Consider the following 24984-nt stretch of genomic DNA (forward strand, 5'->3'; position numbering starts at 1 on the left):
GGGACTATACAACAAGAAGAGATAACAGTCATCAATATTTATACCCCAAATCCGGGAGCACCAAAATATACCAAGCAACTACTAACAGAACTAAAGGGAGAAATTGACCAAACACAATTATACTAGGGGACTTAAATATATCATTGACAGCTATGGATAGATCATCCAAACAGAAAACAAATCATGAAATAGCAGCCCGAAAAGACACAAGAGATGAAATGGACATAATTGACATACATAGAGCACTTCATCCTAAAACATCAGACTATACATTCTTTTCTAGTGTACATGGAACATTCTCAAGGATAGACCACATATTGGGACATAAAATCAGCCTCAGCAAATTTAAGAAGATTGAAATCATACCAAGCATATTCTCTGATCACAAGGCTTTGAAATTGGATATCAACTGCAAAAAGAAAGCAGGAAAAAACACAAGTACATGGAGATTAAACAACATACTTTTAAAGAACGACTTGGTCAAAGAAGAAATTAGAGGAGAGATCAAAAGATACGTAGAAACAAATGACAATGAAAACACATCCTACCAAAATTTTGGGGATGCTGCAAAAGCAGTTTTAAGAGGGAAATTTATATCATTACAGGCCTATCTCAAGAAACAAGAAAAATCCCAAATAAATAATCTCACGTTACACCTTAAAGAACTAGAAAAAGAAGAACAAGTGGAACCCAACGTCAGCAGAAGAAAGGAAATAACAAAAATCAGAGAAGAACTAAATGAAATAGAGAACAAAAAGACAATAGAAAAAATTAATGTGACAAAGAGCTGGTTCTTTGAAAAGGTTAACAAAATTGAAAAACCCTTGGCTAGACTCGCTAAGATAAAAAGAGAGAAGACACTAATTAACAAAATCAGAAATGAAAAAGGGGAAGTTATCACGGACACCACAGAAATACAAAGGATCATGCAAGAATACTATGAAGGACTATATGCCACCAAATTCAATAACCTAGAAGAAGTGGACAAGTTCTTAGAAACATATAGCCTTCCAGGCTGAACCATGAAGAACTGGAAAATCTAAACAGACCAATCACCAGTAACAAAATTGATCCCTCATCCAAAACCTTCTAAAAGCAAAAGTCCTGGACCAGATGGCTTCACTAGTGAATTCTACCAAACCTTCAAAGAGGATCTAATACCAATCCTGCTCAAACTCTTCCAAAAAATTGAAGAATAGACAGTACTCCTTAACTCATTTTATGAGGCCAACATTACCCTGATGCCAAAACCTGGTAAGGACAACACAAAAAAAGAAAACTACAGACCAATATCTCTGATGAATACTGATGCAAAAATTCTAAACAAAATTCTAGCAAATCGAATACAACAATGCATTAAAAAGATTATTCACCACGACCAAGTGGGGTTCATCCCCGGGGCACAAGGATGGTTCAACATCTGCAAATCTGTCAATGTGATACATCACATAAACAAAATAAAGGACAAAAATTGTATGATTATATCAATTGATGCAGAAAAAGCATTTGACAAGATACAACACCCATTTATGATTAAAACACTTAATGAAATAGGTATAGAAGGAAAATACCTTAACATAATAAAGGCAACATAATAAATGACAAGCCCTCAGCTAATCTCATAATTAATGGTGAAAAACTGAAGCCCTTTGCTCTACGTTCAGGAACACGACAGGGCTGTCCCCTATCACCTCTGCTTTTCAACATAGTGTTGGAAGTCCTTGCAAGAGCAATCAGGCAAGAGAAAGAAATAAAAGGCACCCAAATTGGGAATGAAGATATTAAATTATCACTCTTTGCAGATGACATGATGCTATATATAGAAAACCTCTAAAGACTCCACCGAAAAGCTATTAGAAATAATCAACAAATACAGTTAAGTTGCTGGCTACAACATCAATATACAAAAGTTCATTGCATTTTTATATACTAACAATGAAATCTCATAAAAAGAAATACAAAAAACAATTACTTTTGCAATTGCAGCAAAAAGAATAAAATACCTAGGAATAAACGTAACCAAGGATGTAAAGGACCTATATGCTGAAAACTGTAACATATTTTTGAAAGAAATTGAAGAAGACAGAAAAAAAATGGAAAGACAATCCGTGCTCATGGATTGGAGAATCAACATAGTTAAAATGGTAATATTACCCAAAGCTATATACAGATTTAATGCAATCCCCATCAAAATCCAAATGGCATTTTTTAAAGAAATAGAACAAAAGATCATCAGATTTGTTTGGAACCACAGACCCCGAATAGCCAAAGAAATTTTAAGAAAAAAGAACAATACTGGAGGTATCGCACTCCCTGACTTTAGCTTGTACTACAGGCTACAATAATCAAAACAGCATGGTACAATAATCAAAACAGCAAAACAGCAGAAAAACAGACACATAGACTGTTCTCAATGGAATAGAATTGAGAACCCAGAAATAAAACCACATAAATATGGACAGATAATTTTTGACACAGAAGCTAAATACATACAATGGAGGAAAGACAGCCTCTTCAATAAATGGTGCTGGGAGAACTGGATAGCCACGTGTAAAAGAATGAAACTGGACTGTGATCTGTCACCATGTACCAAAATTAATTCAAAATGGATCAAAGACTTAAGCATAAGACCTGACACAATAAACTGCATAGAAGAAAATATAGGTACTAAACTTATGGACCTTGGGTTCAAAGAGCATTTTATGAATTTGACTCCAAGGCAATGGAAGTAAAAGCTGAAATAAACAAATGGGACTATATGAAACTTAAAAGCTTCTGCACAGCAAAAGAAACCATCGACAAAATAGAGATAACCAACTGCATGGGAGAGATTTTTGCAAACAGTGCCTCTGATAAGGGGCTAATATCCAAAATATACAAGGAACTCATGAAACTCAACAACAAAAATACAAGCAACCCAATTGAAAAATGAGCAGAGGACCTGAAGAGACATTTCTCCAAAGAGGACATACAAATGGCAAATAGACATATGAAAAAATGCTCAACATCACTCATCATCAGAGAAATACAAATAAAAACCACAATGAGTTATCACCTCACCTCAGTCAGAATGGCTATCATCAACAAGACAAATAGTAACAAGCGTTAGAGAGGCTGTGAAGAAAAAGGAGCCCTCATACACTGTTGGTGGGAATGCAGACCGGTCTAGCCGTTATGGAGGGCAGTGTTAAGGTTCCTCATAAAATTATGAATAGAATTACCATATGACCCAGCAATCCCTCTCCTGGGTATCTACCCAAAAAATCTGAAAACATTTATTCATAAAGACACGTGTGCTCCAATGTTCATTGCAGCTTTGTTTACGGTGACCAAGACATGGAAACAACCAAAATGTCCTTTGATAGATGAATAGATAAAGAAGTTGTGGTATATATACACAATGGAATACTATTCGGCGGTAAGAAAAGATGATAGAGGAACATTTGTGACAACATGGATGGATCTTGACAGTATAATGCTAAGTGAAATAAGTCAGACAGAAAAAGCAGAGAACCATATGATTTCACTGATATGTGATATATAAACCAAAAACAACAAAAGAACAAGACAAACAAATGAGAAAGAAAAACTCATAGACACAGACAACAGTTTAGTGGTTACCAGAGAGTAAGGGGGGTGGAGGGTGGGAGATGAGGGTAAGGGGAATCAAATATATGGTGATGAGAGGAGAACTGACTCTGGGTGGTGAACACACAATGGGATTTATAGATGATGTAATACAGAATTATACACCTGACATCTATGTAATTTCACTAACAATTGTCACCCCAATAAATTTAAAAAAAATCCAGAGCTGAAATATATGTGTGTGTGTGTGTGTGTGTATACATATACACACATATATGTATTTAATCCAGAACTGAAACATAAATACAGAAGAAATAGAGGGATAAATCATAGACTACTACCACACTGAAATAACAGCAACAAAAAGGCAAAGAAACAATGGAGACACAGTCTTACCAGAAAACTAAAGATAGAATGACAGGAAATTCTCACATATCAATAATCACCCTAAATGTAAATGGACTGAACTCACCAATAATAAGGCACACAGTAGCAGATTGGATCAAAAAACTAAACCCAACCATATGCTGTCTCCAAGAGACACATCTCAGCTACAAGGACAAGCATAGACTCAAAGTGATAGAGTGGAAATTGACACTCCAAGCAAATGGTACCCAGAGAAAATGAGGTGTAGCCATAACAATATCAGATGAAACAGACTTCAGGGTGAAAAAGATAACAAGAGACACAAATGGACAATTCATAAAAATAAAGGAGATTATATAACAAGAAGATATACCAGTCATCAATATTTATGCTCCCAATCAGGGTCCACCGAAGTATACCAAGTAACTACTAAAAGAACTAAGGGAGAAATTGACCAAAACACAATTATACTAGGGGTCCTAAATATATCATTAACACCTATGGATAGGTAATCCAAATAGAAAATAAAGAAAGAAATAGCAGTCCTAAATGACACATTAGATAAATGGGACATAATTGACATTTATATAGCACTTCATCCTAGAACATCAGACTACACAATTTTTTCTCGTGTACATTGAACATTGTCAAGGATTGACCAAATATTGGGACATAAAACTAGCCTCAGCAAATTTAAGAAGATTGAAATCATACCAAGCATATTCTCTGATCACAAGGCTTTGAAATTGGATATCAACTGCAAAAGAAAGCAGGGAAAACCACAAATATGTAGAGATTAAACAATATACTTTTAAAGAATGACTGGGTCAAAGAAGAAATGAGAGATCAAAAGATACATAGAAACAAATCAGAATGAAAATACATCCTAGCAAAATTTTTGGGATGCAGCGAAAGCAGTTTTAAGAGGGAAACTTATATCATTACAGGCCTATCACAAGAAACAAGAAAACTACCAGATAAGTAACCTCACGTTACACTTTAAAGAACTAAAAAAGGAAGAACAAATGAAGCCCAAAGTCAGCAGAAGAAAGGAAATAAAAAAAATCAGAGCAGAACTAAATGAAATAGAGAACAAAAAGACAATAGAAAAAATTAATGCAACAAAAAGCTGGTTCTTTGAAAATATTAATAAAATTGACAAATCCTTGGCTAGATCACTATGATAAAAAGAGAAAAGACACAAATAGGAGTGATGGCATAGGAAAGGCAGCAGTGAGGCTGACTTTTTTAGTTTTCTTACGGATCTAGTCACAAACGGGACATCTATAACCCATAAAAGGAGTCTCTGCTCATTACGCAGAACAGCTAAGACACTCGTGCAAGGATTACTTCAAGGTGGGCAAATTGGGTGAGCAGGGGAAAAGGGAAGGGAGCGGAGAGGAGACGCAGCCACATCTGCGGCTGTGGAGACACATGGGATGCCAGGACGGAACAGAGAACACAAAAGCCAGGAGATGGGTACTTTCCTTGCATCCCACAGCTGGTCTCTCCTGCCAAGGGGGCCGCATATCCAGCATCTAAAGCATTAACCTCAGCTGAGACCTCCAGCTGGGCCCTAGGTTGAACAAAGGAAACAAACTCCATACCTGGGCCCCACCCCGACTCTCCCAATCCTACCATTGCCTTTCCAGAGACTTAAACTGGCCCCTGAACTGAGGAGTAGTGTCAGATTACAGAGGAGCCATAGTGTTCTAGTTCTGGGAAGACCTGCGTGCAGCTCTGACCCAGGGAAGATACCATCTCATACCTGTTAGAATGGCTGTCATCAATAAGACATGTAGTAACAAGTGTTAGAGAGGTTGTAGATAAAAGGAAGATGCATACCCTGCTGGTGGGAATGTTAACCGATACAGCCACTAAGGAAGACAGTATGGAGACTCCTAAAAATAATTAAGAATAGAATTACCCTGTGACCCATCAATCCCTCTTTTGGGTATCTACCACCCAAAATTTAAAAGCATTTATCTGTAAACATGTATGTACCCCTATGTTCATTGTAGCATTCTTCATGGTGGCCAAGACAGGGAAACAACCAAAGTGTCCTTCAGTAAATGCTTGGATAAAGAATATATTGCACATATGCACAATGGAATATTACTTGGCCATAAGAAAAGATAAAATACTGTCATTTCACAAAGAAAAAACTGAGAGTTGTTAGATGTCGGGGGTGGGGATAAGGGGAAAGGTGAAGGGATTAGGAAGCAGCTGGTAACCACAAGATGGCCTCAGGGTTTTTGAAAATTAATTTGGGGAAGGTATTCAATAATGTTGTAAAGATTTTGTTGGGTATCCGATGGACATGCGTCCTATTTGGGAGACCACCTCAGGGATACTGTGGATGCCTGATCATGGCACTGTACACCAGAAGCTAAACAGTAATGAATGCCAACTATAATTTTATATATATAATGTGATGGTTCAGTGTGAGGTCAGAGGGATAGTGGATGGGGGGAGGGGGGTTCACAGTATGAGGGATATAAATGATGAACGTCTAAGTATTACCTTGTCTTGTACACCTGAAACTAATAAATAAATAAAAAGAAAAGAAAATTATAAAAAAAAAATACTGTCATTTGTGACAACATGGATGGATCTTGGGTTTATCATGCTAAGTGAAATAAGTCAGAAGATAAAGTTGAGAACCATATGATTTCACTTATGTGTGGGATAAAAACTGACAGCAACAAATAAACATGACAAACAAAAACTCAGACACAGACAACAGTTTAGTGGTTACTGGAGGATAAGGGGGAAGAAAGGGGTGGTAGAATAGAGTAAAGGGAGTCAAACATATGGTGATGGAGAAACTGACTGTGGCTGATGAACACACAATGAAATATATAGATGATGTATTATAGAATTTTACAGTTGAAACTTACATAATTTTACTAAACAATGTCACCCCAATAAATTTAATAAAAATAAAAATGAAAATATGTGCAGACAAATGATATTAATTACTATTATTTTAGTGAAATATATAAAAAATCATCAACATAAGGAATAAATATTTCAAATACACTACGATATTGAATAGGCAATAATATTTGTTCAGTGAATTCAATTTAAGATATGATATTGATAAAAACTAACCAGTTTTAACCTATTTCCTATAAATATGATTGCTATGATAATATAAAGTTTAATTATTCTTCATTTCAATAGGATGGGGTAAAATGTCTCAAAATTCTCATCTCACCCAAACTTGCAGAATTATAAGAAATAAATTTTTCTTGGACAAGATGATGCATAAAAGTTTTTAAATAATGCAGCAAATATAATTATTTGGAATTATACTTTTAATAGAAGTGTGGTGATTTTCTACAACCTTACAACCTTTCCTTTTCTACGTCACCTCAATTACCTTTTCCTATTCAAGCTACCGTTGGATTGCAGTACATAACCTCAGTTTCCTTTACTTCAAGTTCATTCATTCTGCTATGGAAGTATTAGTTCATGTTCCAATTTATACATTTGACTACAATTCCCATATAAAAGACACTACTATAATCTCCTGGAAGTTTATTTTTCCTCTTATACATTGAGGTCAATACTACATTAATATAGACTAAAGTCATATATAGTCTATCCCATTCAACTCCTTTTTTGCATCTTTTTCCACTTCAGAGTCTGTTGATAATGCATCTCATTAATTTTTTCAGAATTCATTTTTTCTTAGCAATGGGTGAATTTAGTGTGATGAAGGAGATTCCTGGTTTCACAATGTTATCTAAATTTTCAAAATTAAAAGAGGTAAGAGTATAAAAATGCATAACCTATTTTATAAGTGCTGTACAGAAATAGCAAAGTTTCAGAAATAATTATGATTTCTAAGGCTGGATTCTACATATGATTATGTATGGTGAGTGGCCTCCCTGTGGAAAGGTGACTATGTAAGGAAGTACATCTAATTCAGGAAAAAGTACTGAAAAGCTAATTTGGCTTTCTATTGGATTAGTCTTTCTCAATCCAACATTGCCAACATGCATCCAACATATATCAGTGAGTTTAAAACTTCTGTAGGGAAGTGTAGTGTTTTTTATGTCTATTTTTAAAAATGGCTGTAAAATACCAAATTTCTCTAGGAAAAAAAGCACTGAACGTTTTACCATTCTTTCAAAGTCTCTCATCCTTGCATGTATATTCAGCCTTTGAACACCCATCTATTGCTTTGTCTCATCTCCATGATTACGCTTTTCAGTCTCTTTTGCTCACCATATATTGCTGGCATTTTATCCTCATTGTATTCTCTAGCTTAGATTTTTCTACCTCCTAAGTCATGCCTTCTATGCAATCAAAAGTTTTATTTATTTTTTAGTTCAGTAAAATATAACTTTTTATTAGAATTTATTGGGGTGACAAGGTTAGTAAAATTACATAGGATTCAAGTGTACAATTCTTTAATACATCATCTATACACCACATTGTGTGTTCACCACTCAGAGTCAGTTCTCCTTCCATCATATTTTCCATCTCTTTCCATATATTTAAACCCCTTTACCCTTTTCTACTATTCCCTCCCCCAAAAGTTTTATTTTAAAACGAAACATAAAAATTCATGTAGCTGTGGTATTTTATACTTCCCAGCATGAAGGTTACATGAAACTACCTGGGAACTGTATTCTGACTACATGGAAAACTTTATAGTGAACTGTGTAAGATCATGAATTCTGGAAATTGAGTCTAAGCTCTACTGTCACCAGCTCTGTGTCCTTTGCCAAGTTCCTAAAAGTTTTCTGGGCCTCATTTGCCACAACTAATGAATAGAGGTAATAATCATCCTTCCTCATATGAATAATAAGAGAATTACTTGAAAACAATGCTTGAAAGAAGTATTTAAAAACAATATGCTTCTAAGAGTGTTTGACACATAGGAAGCACAATATGAGGTCAGAAAATTAAGTTTGAAAACTCATCCTAGAAAAAGTGCTACATACCTCATTGCTGAATATCACTACAGTCACCTTCAAAGTACTCCCCTTGGGTAGCTATGCACCGACGCCAGTGCCTAGTCCACCTTTCAAAGCAATTTTGGGACACTTTTTCTGGAATGGCCATCAGAGCTGTCGTCGTATTACCCTTGATGTCCTGAATGTCATCGAAATGTCTTCCTTTCAGTATTTCCTTTATCTTTGGGTCAGATCAGGTGAGCAGAGAGAGTGTTCCAGTACAGTTATTTGTTTACTGGCTAAAAACTCCCTCACAGCCAGTGCAGTGTGAGCTGGTGCATTGTCCTGATGCAAGAGCCATGAACTGTTGACAAAAAGTTCAGGTCCCCTAACTTTTCCATGCAGCCTTTTCAGCACTTCAAAATAGTAAACTTGACTAACTGTTTGTCCAGTTGGTACAAATTCATAATGAATAATCCTTCTGACATCAAAAAATTTAGGAACATCGTTGTAAAAATTTTGCAAACTTAATTGTCCTACCTCGTATAATTGTATGCTATTAATATCATTGTCATTCACTTCAACCTTCCTTACAAACATCTTACTACTCATTAGGAAATGCATTTTGGAATTCTGTAAAATATTTAAAAATGCTACAACATATATCTTATACTTTCTTATGCTTACAGCCTGTTTCTTTTAGATTTTTTCTCCTGTGCCCATGACATTACCATCTAACAAGTATCTATTTATTATTCAATTCTCAGCTCAAGCATCACAACCACTATGAAAAACTATTGATTTCCTTATGTAGAAGTCCATATTCTTCCTTTGTGTCCTCATTGAAAGATATGGACTGTTTAATGAATATATATCATTGAAAACTAATGAATCAGAGTTTAATTTCCCTGAATTAATTAGATACCTAAAATATATAAATTTTAATGCAGATGAAAACTCATTTGCCTTATTGCTTTTCAGGTGTACATCAGCAGGGGTAAATGGAGGGCAAGAATTAGGAAAAATGTAAAATCAATCTAGAAAAAAATGTTAAGAATCATTGTACCTTGATTTATAAGGTTCATTTGCTTTTTGTTTGTTTCTTTGTTTTTACTTTTTAATTAAATTGATTGGGGTGACATTTGTTAGTAAAATTATGTAGGTTTGAAGTGTACATTCCTATAATACATTATCTACATATTGCATTGTGTGTTCAGCACCCAAAGCTAATTCTTCTTCCGCCACCATATGTTTGATCCCCTTTACCTTCTTCATTTGTTTTTATTAGGGCTTGACCTTCCTATGTTGAACTAAGCAAGGATACATACCTATTTGAGTTGAAGATTTGAAGCATTTTACTGTTCCTGAGAGAAGAAAAGAAAGGGTCCAACGAATACCCACAAGCCCAAGAGAAAAGCACCCTTCATGTTCTAGCTCAAAATGAAATAGTAATCTCCTTTTCAGAACGTCTACTCAGAGCTTAAACTTGGAGCTAAGCTCTTTAATACAATTACACTCCCTTTGGATCCTCTCTAAATATTCCTCTCTAGATCTCACAGGCACCTGTGAGATTACATACTCACAAACTTAATTCTCTAACCTTATGTGCATGCACCTGCTCATGCTGGCACTGCATTCCATGCAGATAAAGAAATCCATTCTCAGAGGTAGACATAGAACAAAAATAGTATCAGCACTTGGGCAAAAACTGTGAGACAATTCTCCTGAGGAATGGACATGACACAAGCACCTTCTCTAAAGGCCATAACATGTATCCAATTTTCCCTTTGTTTAAATTATTACTATATGGGGGAAGCATATATAAGAAGCTTTGCAAAGTTCCTAAGCTTCCATCCCTGAATCTTAGTGAATCACTCTCCACTCTCCCCAGGTCTCCCCTTAAAAGTTTTAGTATAGTAAGTCTCCGTGTTGGACTGCCCTTAACCCTTGATTTAATAAATGAGTTCAAGAAATAGAAATGCCATCATAAACTATACGACATTTATTCTGGTCTTAAATGAATGACTACTAAAACTGATGGAAGGAGAACTGACTGTGGGTGGTGAACACACAATGCAATATATAGATGATGTATTATAGACTTGCACATTTGAAAACTGTATAATTTTACTAACCAATGTCATTCCAATAAATGTAATAATAATAAAAAATACTGAGAAGGGGTTATCTCCAATTGCAGGACACCATTTCTAGTATACAAAGGGACTCATAATTTAACTTAATGAAAGTGAAAATGAGATGGTGGAAATGAACTGTTCCTAGCCTCCAGAACTATGAGGTAATACATTTGTGTTTGAAGCCATTATATTTACAGTAATTTGTTACAGCAATGATAGACAACTAATACAGAGATTCTCTTGTTTTAATTAAAATTTATTGGGGGTGACAATGATTAGTAAAATTACATAGGTTTCAAGTATACAATTCTGTAATACATCATTTATATATCATATTGTGTGCTCACCACCCAGAGTCAGTTCTCTTTCCATCACCATATATTTGACCCCCTTTACCCTCTTTTACTATCCTCCTCTCCCCTTACCCTCTGGTAACCACTGAACTATTGTCTATGTTTATGAGTTTTTGTTTATTTATTTGTTTGCTTCATTCCTTTGTTGCTTTCAGTTTCATATATCATATATCAAGACAGTCATATGGTTCTCGACTTTTTCTGTCTGACTTACTTCACTTAGCATAATAATCTCAAGATCCATCCATATTGTTGCAAATGGCACTATTTCATTTTTTCTTATGACAGAATAGTATTCCATTGTCTATATATGCCACATCTTCTTTATCCAATCATCTATTGAAGGACACTGTTGTTGTTTCCATGTCTTGGCCACCAAAAATAAAGCTGCAATGAACATTGGAGCATATATATTTTTGCAGATCAATGTTTTCATTCTATGTTTGCTAACTGGTTTAATAATTAAATTGACATAAGGCAGATTAACAGGAGAAAACCAAGTATAACTACATACATATGGGAGGCCCACAAAGACATGAAAACTCAAAGGCAGTTTGGCAATTGAGGCTTACATGCCATCCTGAGCTAAGCAGAAGGGGGTGGGGGTCTGGAGCTTCAAAAGGGAAGAAGACAATTCAGATGAAGACGAAAAGAGCAAATGTTTGGTAAACAAATATTTGGTAAACAAATGTTTGCCATGCCATGCAGTTAAGTTTTTCTTATATTAAAAGTTGTCTCTGGTAATAGCTCTTTTCCTGGTACAGGCTTCCTATCTAAATTATTTTAGGCAGTTTAAAGGAGAGGTTAAAACCATTTCCTGAGTCTCCTGGGTCTTAATTACCTTCAGCTCAAAACAATCCACATGCCAAAGTGGCACATGCTGGGTTGGTGTGTTCTGCTCCTCCCCAGATGTAAAAAAAACCAGAGTCTATCAGATTATGGCAAACCTTGAAACCTTTCTTAGTGAGTTGAGATTTTATCTTAAGATCAATAAAACTATTAGATAAGTTTATTAAATATGTATTTTTCTTACTGGAAAGCCAGGTTTCTACTATTGTCCTACATGTATCCCACAGTGTATATCTATTCACCTGAAATTTTAGTATAACTCTTAATTATTTTGGAAGAAGAAACATACCTTAGAAGTAACTAAAAAGTTTGAATACAAAAATTAAAGTTCTACTTCAACCTAAGCCTCAATTCCCTCTTCTCTAAATGGGGACTATAATAAGCTGCCTATCTATGAAGTTGGTACTTATCAAGTGCTTTTTCTGCTCTAAGAAGTTCACAGCTATATTATCTCATTTAGTTACTTTTATCATCATCTTCATCATACATGTGTGGAAACTAATTCATACAAAAAATAAGTTGCTTAGGCTTACACATTTAGAAAGTTTTGAAATGTGTATTTGAATCCTGATCCTTAAGCACTTTGTATTGGAAAACCATATGATGATTTTTTTACATTTCTGCCTGGACAAGGCTTCTGAACAAGGGGGAAGAGGGTGGTCGATGAGGGTAGTAAACAGGGTTAAATATATGGTGATGGGAGGAGAACTGACTCTGGGTAATGAATGCACAATGTGAGATATAGATGATGTATTACAGAATTATACACTTGAAACCTATGTAATTTTACTAACCATTGTCACCCCCAATAAATTTTAATTAAAAAAAAACAAACTAATTGATTGCTGATAACTGTAACTTTTATTTATAATGTCCAATTTTAAATTTCCTGTTTGTCAAAGTAGCCTCAGCATTCTTACTGAATTCCTTTATAAGTACACATCAGAAATTTAATCTTTAAAAAGAAATGTATTTTAATAAAATAATTTTTATTAAAAAAAATTACTTGAAACCTGGGCTGAAGGATAAACTAAGGAGAGAAATGACTTATCAGACATTCCAGACTGTACTGTTCGCAGCAGTAGGTGGGGCTATAAATTAACTTCTCTGCCCAGGTCTGCATGGCACATTGTATGGAAATGAACCAGTAAGATTGTGTCCTAAATTCCCTGCCAGACAGAGCCACCAGTTTTCCTGTGCAGACAGGGAAAGCCACAAGCTGTGCCCTCTGTAAGCAGGGCTGTTGGATGAGCTGCACAGCTTCCCGTGTGTTCTGGTTAGGTTTCTTGGTCAGATGGCTGAAGACTGGATTTAGCAATGGGCAGGTATGCCAATTCGTTTCTCTGCAGGGGAGAAACAGCTTCAAGGACTGTTTGCTCATCACTAAAAAGATGGAACTCAAAAGCTTGTACATTTACAGCCACTACGGAAAAAATTTTTTCCTCAAAAAATTAAGAATAGAATCACCACAAGACCCAGCAATCCGTCTTCTGGGTATCCACCCCCAAAATCTGAAAACATGTATCCACACATAAAGATATATGTGTCTCTATGTTCATTGCATCATTATACACGGTGGCCAACACATGGAAACAACCAAAGTGTTCTTCACTAGATGATTGGAGAGAGATGTGGTACATATATACAATGGAATATTACTTGGCCATAAGATGAAATACTGCCATTGGTGACAACACGGATGGATCTTGAGATTATAATGCTAAGCGAAACAAGACAGAAAATGTTGAGAACCATATGATTTCACTCATATGTGGGATATAAAACTGAAAGTAACAAGACAAATAAATAAAAACTCACAGATACAGACAACAGTTTAATGATTACCAAAGGGTAAGGGGGGAGGGGGTGGTAGAAGAGAGTAAAGCGGATCAAATACATGGTGATGGAAGCTCTAACTCTGGGTGGTGAACACACAATGTGATATACAGATGATGTAATACAGAATTGTACACTTGAAACCTATATAATTTTATTAACCAATGTCACCCCCATAAATTTAATAAAAATAAATTTAAAAATTAAAAAAAAAAAAAAGCTTGTACATTTAACCTTAATATAATCTAAAAGTTTCTCTAGAAAATGATCACTGATTTTGGTGAATAAGTATTAACTATTTAATCATTAAAAAAACCAAAGCATTTCATCTACATAAAATAGACTTGTCAGCAATAAAAAGGGATGAAGTACTGATACGTGTTACAACATAGGTGAACCTCAAAAACATTATACTCTGTTTAAAAAGTGAGATACAAAGAACACATCTTATATGATTCTATTTGCGCAAAATATCCAGATTGGAAAATCTGTAGTTTTCCATTCTGTAGACAGAATGTAGAAAAGTGGTTGCCTAGGATTGGCAGTGGGAATGGAGAGTGATTCTAAATATGTTGGGACGTTTTTTTCCTGCGGGCACCTCTAGGAGCTTCCATCCCCCTCCTCCTCCTCACACAGCAGTTAGAGACTTTCCCGTCAAAACAGTGTTGAGGGATCACAGCTGTTAGGGATGGACCTCCCCAGCACCCCAGCCAGATTTAACCAATCCTAGCACTGCAATAGCAATGGCACGAACCCCCCCAAACCCGGAGGCCTAACCCTATAAACAAAGCACCCGACCTCCGGTTAGTGCTCAGTCTTTGGGAACAATCCCGCTAAACCCGCTGGCTTAATAAAGCTGTGTTCTCCCTGATCTCTGCGTGCTGCTTGAGTCTCTCCATCCTCGTTGTTTATCCGCAACAAATAGACATAAGGTTTCTTTTTGGAGTAATTGGGATTTTGTAAAATTAGATTGGGGTGACTGCTGCCCAACTCTGAAAATATTCTAAAAATGGGTGAATTTTATGGTTTGTTAATTATATTTCAATAAATTTCATGGATTAAATACATAATTCTATAATGTACCTCCTTCCTATATCTCAGGGCTTCGAAAAATCTTAAAAGTGAAATGAATTTGTGCAAGAGATTTAACTTGTATTTTAGAAATGCTCTCCAAAGTATTTGTAGATAATTACTATAATACTTCACAGGAAAAATAAATGAGAGGAGAGAGATAAAAAAGGGGGGGGGGCTGGAGGAAAATGAGTGATGAGTATGCAGAAATCCTGTTTTATTTTTGTACCTTTTTTGTACCTATTTTGTAATAAAAAAGTTAAAAATATTCAGTAAAATAAAAGGAGGTTAACTCCTGTTGTAAATATTTGTGATCATCATCCTCATGGTTCTGACTTACGGATAATTTTCACATTTATTTTGACACTGTCCCTGTGGCAAGGTAAAAAGCCCTTGCTTTCAGGTAGCATGAAAATGGAAAGAAAAAAATTAAACTCAAAGTGCATATATTACCAAAAGTAAACTTTAGTAATACTTCTGTTTGTGATCTCAAGTATGAGTTATTAATTGTTACTGATTAGATCAAGGTAGAAGATCATAAGAAGTAAGGTGGCATTTCCCCAGGCAAGGTATTTATTTTTTGTCCTGTGACCATTGGGAAATACTTTAGATGGTTAATTTGGCAGGAATATTTATCGTTGGAAAGTAGCTATCGTAATACAATGACAAAAACAACAGGGAAAGAAAATACAGTGGTACCTCAGTTTTCAAACGTAATCCACGAGCTCTGAAACATTCGAAAACAGCTGACAGCTAGGTCTCAGGATCTTGCACTCAGGGGAAGCTGTGTGACATATTCCACTTCTGAGTCCTGTTCTAAAATCGAAGCATTTACTTTCAGTTTACGGGACTCATAAACCAAAATGTTCATCAGCAGAGATGTTCGAAAACCATGGTACTACTGTACAATTAAGATTTAATCATGAATCTGTTATATAAGTAAAAACAAATAGAGAAGGAAGGGAAGAGAAGGCAATGTGGAAGAAAGGGAGATAAGAGTGAAAGAGGGAGAAAAAGAGAGGAAGGAGGGAGAGAGAGAGACTGACAGACAGACAAAGACAGGATGGCAGAAAGAGACAGTGGGAGGGAAGAACTGAGACAGGTTACTTAGCATATCGTTAGGTAGACAGGGACGTCCCTAGTGGTATAAACAAAGACAGCCATATCCTAAAACTCCAGGGTTTTTTTTGTTTTGTTTTGTTTTTTCATTAAATTTATTGGGGTGACAATTGTTAGTAAATTTACATAGATTTCAGGTGTACAATTCTTTATTACATCGTCTATAAATCCCATTGTGTGTTCACCACCCAGAGTCAGTTCTCCTTCCATCACCATATATTTGATCCCCTTTACCCTCATCACCCACCCCTCACCCCCTTACCCTCTGGTAACCACTAAATTATTGTCTGTGTCTATGAGTTTTTGTTTCTCATTTGTTTGTCTTGTTCTTTTTGGTTTATATACCACATATCAGTGAAATCATAGGGTTCTCTGCTTTTTCTGTCTGACTTATTTCACTTAGCATTATACTCTCAAGATCCATCCATGTTGTCACAAATGCTCCTATATCGTCTTTCCTTAACGCTGAATAGTATTCCATTGTGTATATGTACCACAACTTCTTTATCCATTCATCTATTGAAGGACATTTTGGTTGTTTCCATGTCTTGGCCACCGTAAACAAAGCTGCAATGAACATTGGCGTACACGTGTCTCTATAGAGAAATGCTTTTATATTTTTGGGGTAGATACCCAGGAGAGCGATTGCTGGGTCATATGGTAATTCTATTCGTAATTTCTTGAGGAACCTCCACACTGCCTTCCATAGCGGCTGCACCAGTCTGCATTCCCACCAACAGTGTATGAGAGTTCCTTTTTCTCCACAGCCTCTCCAACACTTGTTACTATTTGTTTTGTTGATGAAAGCCATTCTGACTGGGGTGAGGTGATATCTCACTGTGGTTTTCATTTGTATTTCTCTGATGATTAGCGATGTTGAGCATTTTTTCATATGTCTATTTGCCATTTGTATATCCTCTTTGGAGAAATGTCTCTTCAGGTCCTCTGTCCATTTTTCAATTGGGTTGTTTGTTTTTTTGTTGTTGAGTTTCATGAGTTCCTTGTATATTTTGGATATTAGCCCCTTATCAGAGGAACTGTTTGCGAAAATCTTCTCCCATTCAGTTGGTTGCCTCATTATTTTGTCAATAATTTCTTTTGCTGTGCAGAAGCTTTTCAGTTTCATATAATCCCATTCATTTATTTTAGTTTTTACTTCCATTGCCTTTGGAGTCAAATTCATAAAATGGCCATATTACCCAAAGCCATATACAGATTTAATGCAATCCCTATTAAAATCCCAATGGCATTTTTTAAAGAAATAGAACAAAAAATCATCAGATTTGTTTGGAACCACAAAAGACCCCGAATAGCCAAAGCAATATTAAAAAAAAAGAACAATACTGGAGGTATCACACTCCCTGATTTTTCCTTATACTACAGGGCTACAATAATCAAAACAGCTTGGTATTGGCGGAAAAACAGACACATAGACCAATGGAATAGAATTGAGAATCCAGAAATAAAACCACATAAATATGGACAGATAATTTTTGACAAAGAAGCTAAAAACATACAATGGAGGAAAGACAGCCTCTTCAATAAATGGTGCTGGCAGAATTGGATAGCTACGTGCAAAAGAATGAAACTGGACTGCTATCTGTCACCATGTACCAAAATTAATTCAAAATGGATCAAAGACTTAAGCATAAGACCTGACACAATAAACTGCATTGAAGAAAACATAGGTACTAAACTTATGGACCTTGGGTTCAAAAAAACTCCAGGTTTTGAAGTCACTCCTTGCTCCAGGACAAAATGTAACAATGCCTTGAGGTCAATCATAAAATTCCTTTTGGCCTGACAAACGGAGCAGATCTGATAGATAAGAGTGGGTTAATTCACTAATTCCTTTAGGATGGACAAGCAGAACAAACCTGGTAGACAGATTTCATTAGAAAGCACCAGTCCCCTTCTTCAAACAGTTCCCTTCTTCAAACGGATAAAAGATCCAAGAATAGTCAATTTGGGGAATGTAATAAATAATGTTGTAAAGATTTTGTAGGGTATCCGATGGACACTTGTCTCGTTAGGGAGACCACCTTAGGGATGATGTAGATGCCTGATCACTGCACTGTACACCTGAAGCTGAAGTTGAACAATAATGGATGTCAACTACAATTTATATATATATATATATATATATATATATATAGATATATATATATATATATATATAGATATATATATATATATATATATATATTTACAAGAAGCAGAGTACAGCATTAGGAATAGAGACAGTGGGAATATAATTGCTGTGTGCGATGTCAGAGGGATAGTGGATGGGGGAGGGGGGTTGCCACTGTGTGAGCGATATAAATAATAAATGTCTAACTATTACATTGTTTTGTGCACCTGAAACTAATAAAAAAATGTTATAAAAAATAGGAGGTTTTACCCCAGACTGGGCACCCCTATTCGGGACATCCCTCCTACTCAGGAGATCTGACCCTTTGCTTTCAATAAACTATCCTCTTTTTAAAATTCTTTGCCTCTCCTGGGTCCGTATTTCCTGTCTTAGGTCTCACAAGACAGGATTCCAGCCCACACTCAGAAACTGCCAGCAGATCCAACATCATTTACATCAGAATGAAGGAAAATGGAAGGAAGAAAACAAGAATGAAAGGAGGGAGAAAAGGAGGGAAGGATATAAGGAAAGGAGGATTATGGATCACACTTTGACCACTACACTTTTCTGTGGCAAAATTCTCACTAACAAACAAACAAACAAACAAAATATTCATATCACTTTCACCTAATAATTCAAATTCCCTTCATGAATTTTTAAAACATTAATTCCATTCAATTCCCACCACTCTGCAAACACTGTTCATAAGTTTTGCATTGTTTTTCTAAATCTAGTGGTTAATTTTCAGTACCTAATTTAAATCACTCTCATGTAATTTCGACATACTCAGTCCCTTTTTTAAAATACCTTTCTTTTTGGACTCACTGACATTGTGTTCCTCTAATATTTTTATTGTTTCCTTTGAACACTATTGCTGGTGATTATATTGCTCAAGTTTTTTAGTATACTCATACTATTTCCTTTACTTGGTTAAGTCATCAACTCCCATTATCTCAAATACCACACCTTTTCCCACACCTTTCTTATCTCAGTACAGGAATACCTCAAAGATATTAAGGGTTTAGTTCCAGACCAACACAATAAAGTGAGTGTCGCAAGTCACATGAATTTTGGTTTCCCAGTACATATAAATGTCATACTTACACTATTTTGTAATCTATTAAATGTGGAATAGCATTATATCTTTTTAAAATGTACATACTTTAATTAAAAACACTTTATTGGTAAAAAATGCCAACCATCATCTGAGTCTTCAGGGAGTCATAATTTTTTTGTGGGTGGTGAATCTCACCTTCAATTTGCAAAGAGCACAGTATCTGTGGAGCTCAATAAAGCAACGTGCAATAAAAGGAGGCATACCTGTACATGGCTATATGATCTCTGTAGTTTCTCATTCCAAAAATCTAACTATGATTTAGTGCCTCCTATTGTCTTATCCCTCACAGCCAATCACCAAATCTTGATTCTACCTACTAAATATGTCTCATATACTTCCACTTCCTGCAACTCCCTGAGCTTGCTCTTGTTCAAACACTACTACATCCTTTTATTAAGATCCTTTTACCAAATATTCTGTGGTCAACTCTTGTCCTTCTCATCTATTCAGTAGGAGGATTGATGTTCTTAACATATATGTTTGATCAAATTACCATTCTAATTACCTCTACCTCTAATTACATCTAAATTATTAGTAGTTCATATTGCCCTAAGAATTAAAATTAAATTAAAATCTCCTCTTTCATAACCTTGCTCCTAATTTTCAACTTTTCCGCCTGGAATTTTAGAGCCACTTACTCACCTATTTTTAATGCAGCCCAATGTATTCTCCACATTTTTTTCTTTTCTGTTTTGCCTGAAAATTTTCCTTTTTATATTTCCCAGGTTACTTTCCTTCCTTCTACAAGCCTCAGTCACATACCTCTTTCTCAAAAAAGTCATTACTAAAATATTCTCATTTTTCTGGAATATAAAAATCTTTTAAATTAGAGTATAGTTGACATACAATATTATATTCGTTACAGGTGTACAACACAGTGATTTGACATTTCTACGAGATTGGAAAATTAAGTTCATCAGCTTGTAGCAACGATGTTGCTAATTTTTTTTTTTTATATCACAGAGATTATTCATTATGATGGGAATATAAAAAGCCAGGACAGCACAAATGTGGAAAACACACGTGTGTAAAGACTTGAGCTTCTCTTTCCGCGATGCGATTGCCAACACTGTCTGCAAGATGAAAACATAGGAGATGAGAACAAGAACAGCATCCAACAGCAAGGTACAAACGACCAGAGCCAGGGCATAGAAGCTGTTGAAGCGGATGTCAGAGCAGACCAGACGGAGTAGGTCCTGGTGCAGGCAGAAAGAGTGGGAGAGGTTATGGGGGCGGCAGTAATGGAAGAACTTCAAACGAATGATAACAGGAAGAATAGACAGCACTTCTCATCACAATGCTCACTACGAAATGAATGATTCTCCTATTAGTCAGGATAGATGTATATCTCAGAGGATTGCAGATTGCAGTAAAGTGATCAAAGGCCATGGCAAGAAGGATTCCAGACTCTGTGCAGGAGAGACCGTGGACAAAATAAGTCTGTGCGATGCAGGCATCCAGGCTGACTTCCTGGCTGAGCCCCCACAGGACCCCCAGCACTGTGTGCACTGTGGATAGCCCCATGCAGAGGTCAGTGAGGGCCAGCATGGCCAGGAAGTAGAACATGGGCTGGTGCAGGCTTGGCTCGGTCCGGATCACGTGCAGCACCAGGCAGTTTCCCAGAAGCACCATGGCATAGATGGCGGAGAAGGGAATTGAAAACCAGGGATAGTACTGACCTAGGCCAGGGAACCCCCTGAGAATGAATATGGAGGAGTTGATAGCAGAAGAAGCAGTCATAGATATTTTAATGTAATTTCCAAGATCAGATAACTATTTACTCATTCACAGTTTTGTTTAAACTGTCTGCTGTCTTTGAGAACAGTCATGTATAACACAGCTATTTGGAGTATAGCACAGGTAAAGCTAACTGTAGAATCCCATGGCAGCTCAAGCCTGTAGGAGAAGCTATAGCACAAGATGATTTCATAGGGAACCTCCTTGGTGTTAGGTCTTAGAGGTTGTAGACACAAATCGGTATTAATTTCATTCACTTTTAGTCTCTCAGCCACTGTCACCATACCAGGTGACAGTGACTAAAGTTATTGAGAGAATAGGGCTGATGCCCCTCAGTAAGCCTCCTAAAACTATCTCCGTTTGCAGTCCTTAGAGCACAGAGCGTCAGAACACACAGACTTATGAGAAAGGAATGAAGAGGATTGTGAGCAAGGTGAACCCAGGCTCCTGGGAGACCCCTATTCCCTCCTGGTGGATGATGCAAATGAAAGATTCTGCCTGATTACCTCCAGGCTAGTAATTCTTTGAGATTGTTAGGAATGGATAAATAGCATCATTTTCCCCAGAGTTCACAAATCTTTTCTAACCTTAGAGAAGGAAGACTGCTGCACAGACTGAAAAGTCAATACTAGAAGGCTAGAAATAAACACCCAGTGGAAAATTAGAGTATCAGAATTCTGAAGTATTTTCCTTTTTAAAATTTTTAAATTTATTTTTTCAGTTAGAGTTAACATTCAATATTATTTTATGTTAGTTTTAGGTGTGCAGCATAGTGGTTAGACATTTTTGTAATTTATGCAGTGATCCTTCTGATTAGTTTAGTATCCACTGGCACTGTACATAATTGTTACAACATTATTGACTATATTCTCTCTGCTGTACTTTACATTCCTGTGACTATTTTGTAACTACCAATTTATATATCTCAATTTCTTTACCTTTTTCACCCACTCCCCAACTCCCCGCCCCTTTGGCAACCATCAGTTTGTTTTCTGCATCTATGAGTCTATTCCTGTTTTGTTTTTTAATTTCTTTTGTTCTTTAGATTCTACATATGAGATCATTTGATATTTGTCTTTCTCAGTCTGATTTCACTTAGCATTATACCTTCTAGGTCCATCCATGTTGTCATAAATGGTAAGATTTAATTCTGTTTTATGGCCAAGTAATATTCCATTGTATATGTATAACTTCATCCAACTGTCTATTGATGAGTACTCGGGTTGCTTACATATCTTGGCTATTGTAAATAGTGCTGCAATAAACATGGAGTGCATATATCTTTTCAAATTAGTGTTTTGAATTTCTTTGGATAAATACCCAGAAGTGAAATTGCTGTGTCATAAGGTAGTTCTATTTTCAATTTTTTTGAGGAAGCTCCAAACCATTTTCTATAGTGGCTGCAGCAATTGGCAATCACACCAACAGTTCTCTTTTCTTCACATCCTCGCCAACATTTGTTGTTTCTTGATTTATTAATGATAGCCATCCAGACAGGTGGGAGGTAACATCTCATTGCTGTCTTAATTTGCATTGCTCTGATGATTAGTGACATTAAGCATCTTTTCATATGTCTATTGGCCATGTGTGTGTCCTCTTTAGAGAAATGTCTATTCAGATTCTCTGCCCATTATTTAATTGGACTGATTTTTTTTTTTTATGTTGAGTATAGGAGTTCTTTATAAATTTTGGATATTTACTCCTTCTCAGATGTATCATTGATGAATACCCTTTCCCATTCAGTAGGATGTCTTTTTGTTTTATTGATGGCTTCTTTTGCTGGGCAAAAACTTTTTAGTTTAATGTAATGCCATTTATTTATTTTTTCTTTTGTTTCCTTTGCCCAAGGAGATAGATCAGAAAAATATTACTAAGAGCAATGTCAGAGTGTTTACTACCTACGTTTTCTTCTAGGAATTTTATGATTTCAGGTCTTCATTTAAGTTTTTAAACCATTTTGAGTTTATTCTGGTATATGGTATAAAAAGGCGGTCCAGCTTCAGGGTTTTTTTGCATGTATCTGTCAAGTTTTTCCAACACCATTTATTGAATAGATTGTCTTTACCCCACTGTATATTCTTCCCTCTTTTGTCATAGATTAAATGGCAATATAGGCATGGGTTTATTTCTGGGCTCTCTATTCTCTTCCATTGATCTACGTGTCTGTTTTTATGGCGAAACCATACTGTTTTTATTACTATAGCCTTATATAAAAATTAACTCAAAATAGGTCATAGATGTATAGGTAAAATGCCAAAATTCCAGGATAAAACATATGAGAAAATGTTGTAATTTTTGGTTTGCCAATGAGTTTGTAGATATAACAAAAATAAAATAAGACAAGTTATAACAAGTGTTGGAGAAGTTGTGGAGAAAAAGCAGCCCTCATATACTGCCGGTGGGAATGTAAATTGGTACAGCCCCTATGGAAAACAATATGGAGGTTCCTCAAAATATTAACAACAGAATTACCATATGACTGAGCAATCTCTCTTCTGGATATCTACCAAAAAAATCTGGAAACATTTATCCATTAAGATATATGTACGCCTATATTCATTGTGGCATTATTCACAGTGGCCAAGACATGAAAACAACCAAACTGTCCTTCAATAGATGATTGGATAAAGAAGATGTGGTACATATGTACAATGGAATACTACTCCGCAGTAAGAAAAGATGAAACACTGCCATTTGTGACAACATGGATATATCTTGAGATTATGATGCTAAGTGAAATAAGTCAGACAGAAAAAGTTGACAACTATATGACTTCACTCACATGTGGGGTACAAAACTGAATAAATGAACAAAGTAAACAAAGAAACAAAAACTCATAGACATAGACAACAGTTTGGTGGTTATCAGAGGGTAAGGGGGGAGAGGGATGGTAGAAGAGGGAAAAGGGCATTGCATATATGGTGAAGGAAGGAGAACTGACTCTGGGTGGTGAATACACAGTGCAACATATAGGTGATGTATTATAGAAATGTACATTTGAAATCTATATAATTTTACTAACCAATGTCACCCCAATAAATCTAATAAAAATTAAAAAAAAACCTTTTGGTTTTTTTTTGGGGGGGTCACAGTTAAGAGAAAGAAAAAACAATTTACAAACTGAATATAACAATATGAAAATCATATATCTGCTAAGGATTTTGTAATTAAAATATTTAAAGAATTCTCCAAACTTAATAAGAAGAAAACAACATTACAAAAGGGAAAATTATTTAAATAGGCACTTCATCAAGAAGATGTATATATGACAAATAAGCATATGAAAAGATGCAAAAAAGTATGTGTCATAGAGGAAGTATAAATTAAAACCACAATGATATATCACTACATGCCTATTCATATAGCAAAGCAAAATTTAAAAAAACACATTGTAACTATTCTAAGTATTGGCCAAGATATGGAGGAACTGTAATTTTCATATACTACTCGTCAGAGTGTCAATGGCATAGTTGCTTTAGAAGACATGTTGACAATGTTTTTGAACATTAAATAAATATCAAACCATATGATCTAACCATTCCATTCCTAGCTATTTACCCAAGATCAAATATTGATTTAATAATTTCCAGTTTAAAATGTATGTTACTTATGTTATATAGAAATACATAAGAGGTAAAATTATTGCAAGGGTCAGAAAAGACAGAAATCCCATGTAGGATAAAGAGATGCATGAAAATAGAGAAGAAAAATGTGGAATATAAAGAATAAAAAGTACAGTTAAAATAATTGTGCAAAAGTAAATCACTTA

At 35.6% G+C, this 24984-nt stretch overlaps 1 protein-coding gene across 1 annotated transcript; it reads right to left on the minus strand.

Moving 5' to 3' along the window:
* Positions 1 to 20416: 20416 nt before the first annotated feature.
* LOC308503411 (olfactory receptor 51V1-like) lies at positions 20417 to 21218 on the minus strand (the record flags this gene model as incomplete). The annotated part of the gene is given in 2 exon segments (XM_081062711.1): positions 20417 to 20759; positions 20761 to 21218. Coding segments are annotated over 2 exon segments (801 nt in total).
* Positions 21219 to 24984: the final 3766 nt, after the last annotated feature.

The sequence above is a fragment of the Rhinolophus hipposideros genome (genome assembly GCF_964194185.1).
Source record: "Rhinolophus hipposideros genome assembly, chromosome: 10".
In the NCBI taxonomy this organism is placed as follows: Eukaryota; Metazoa; Chordata; class Mammalia; order Chiroptera; family Rhinolophidae; genus Rhinolophus; species Rhinolophus hipposideros.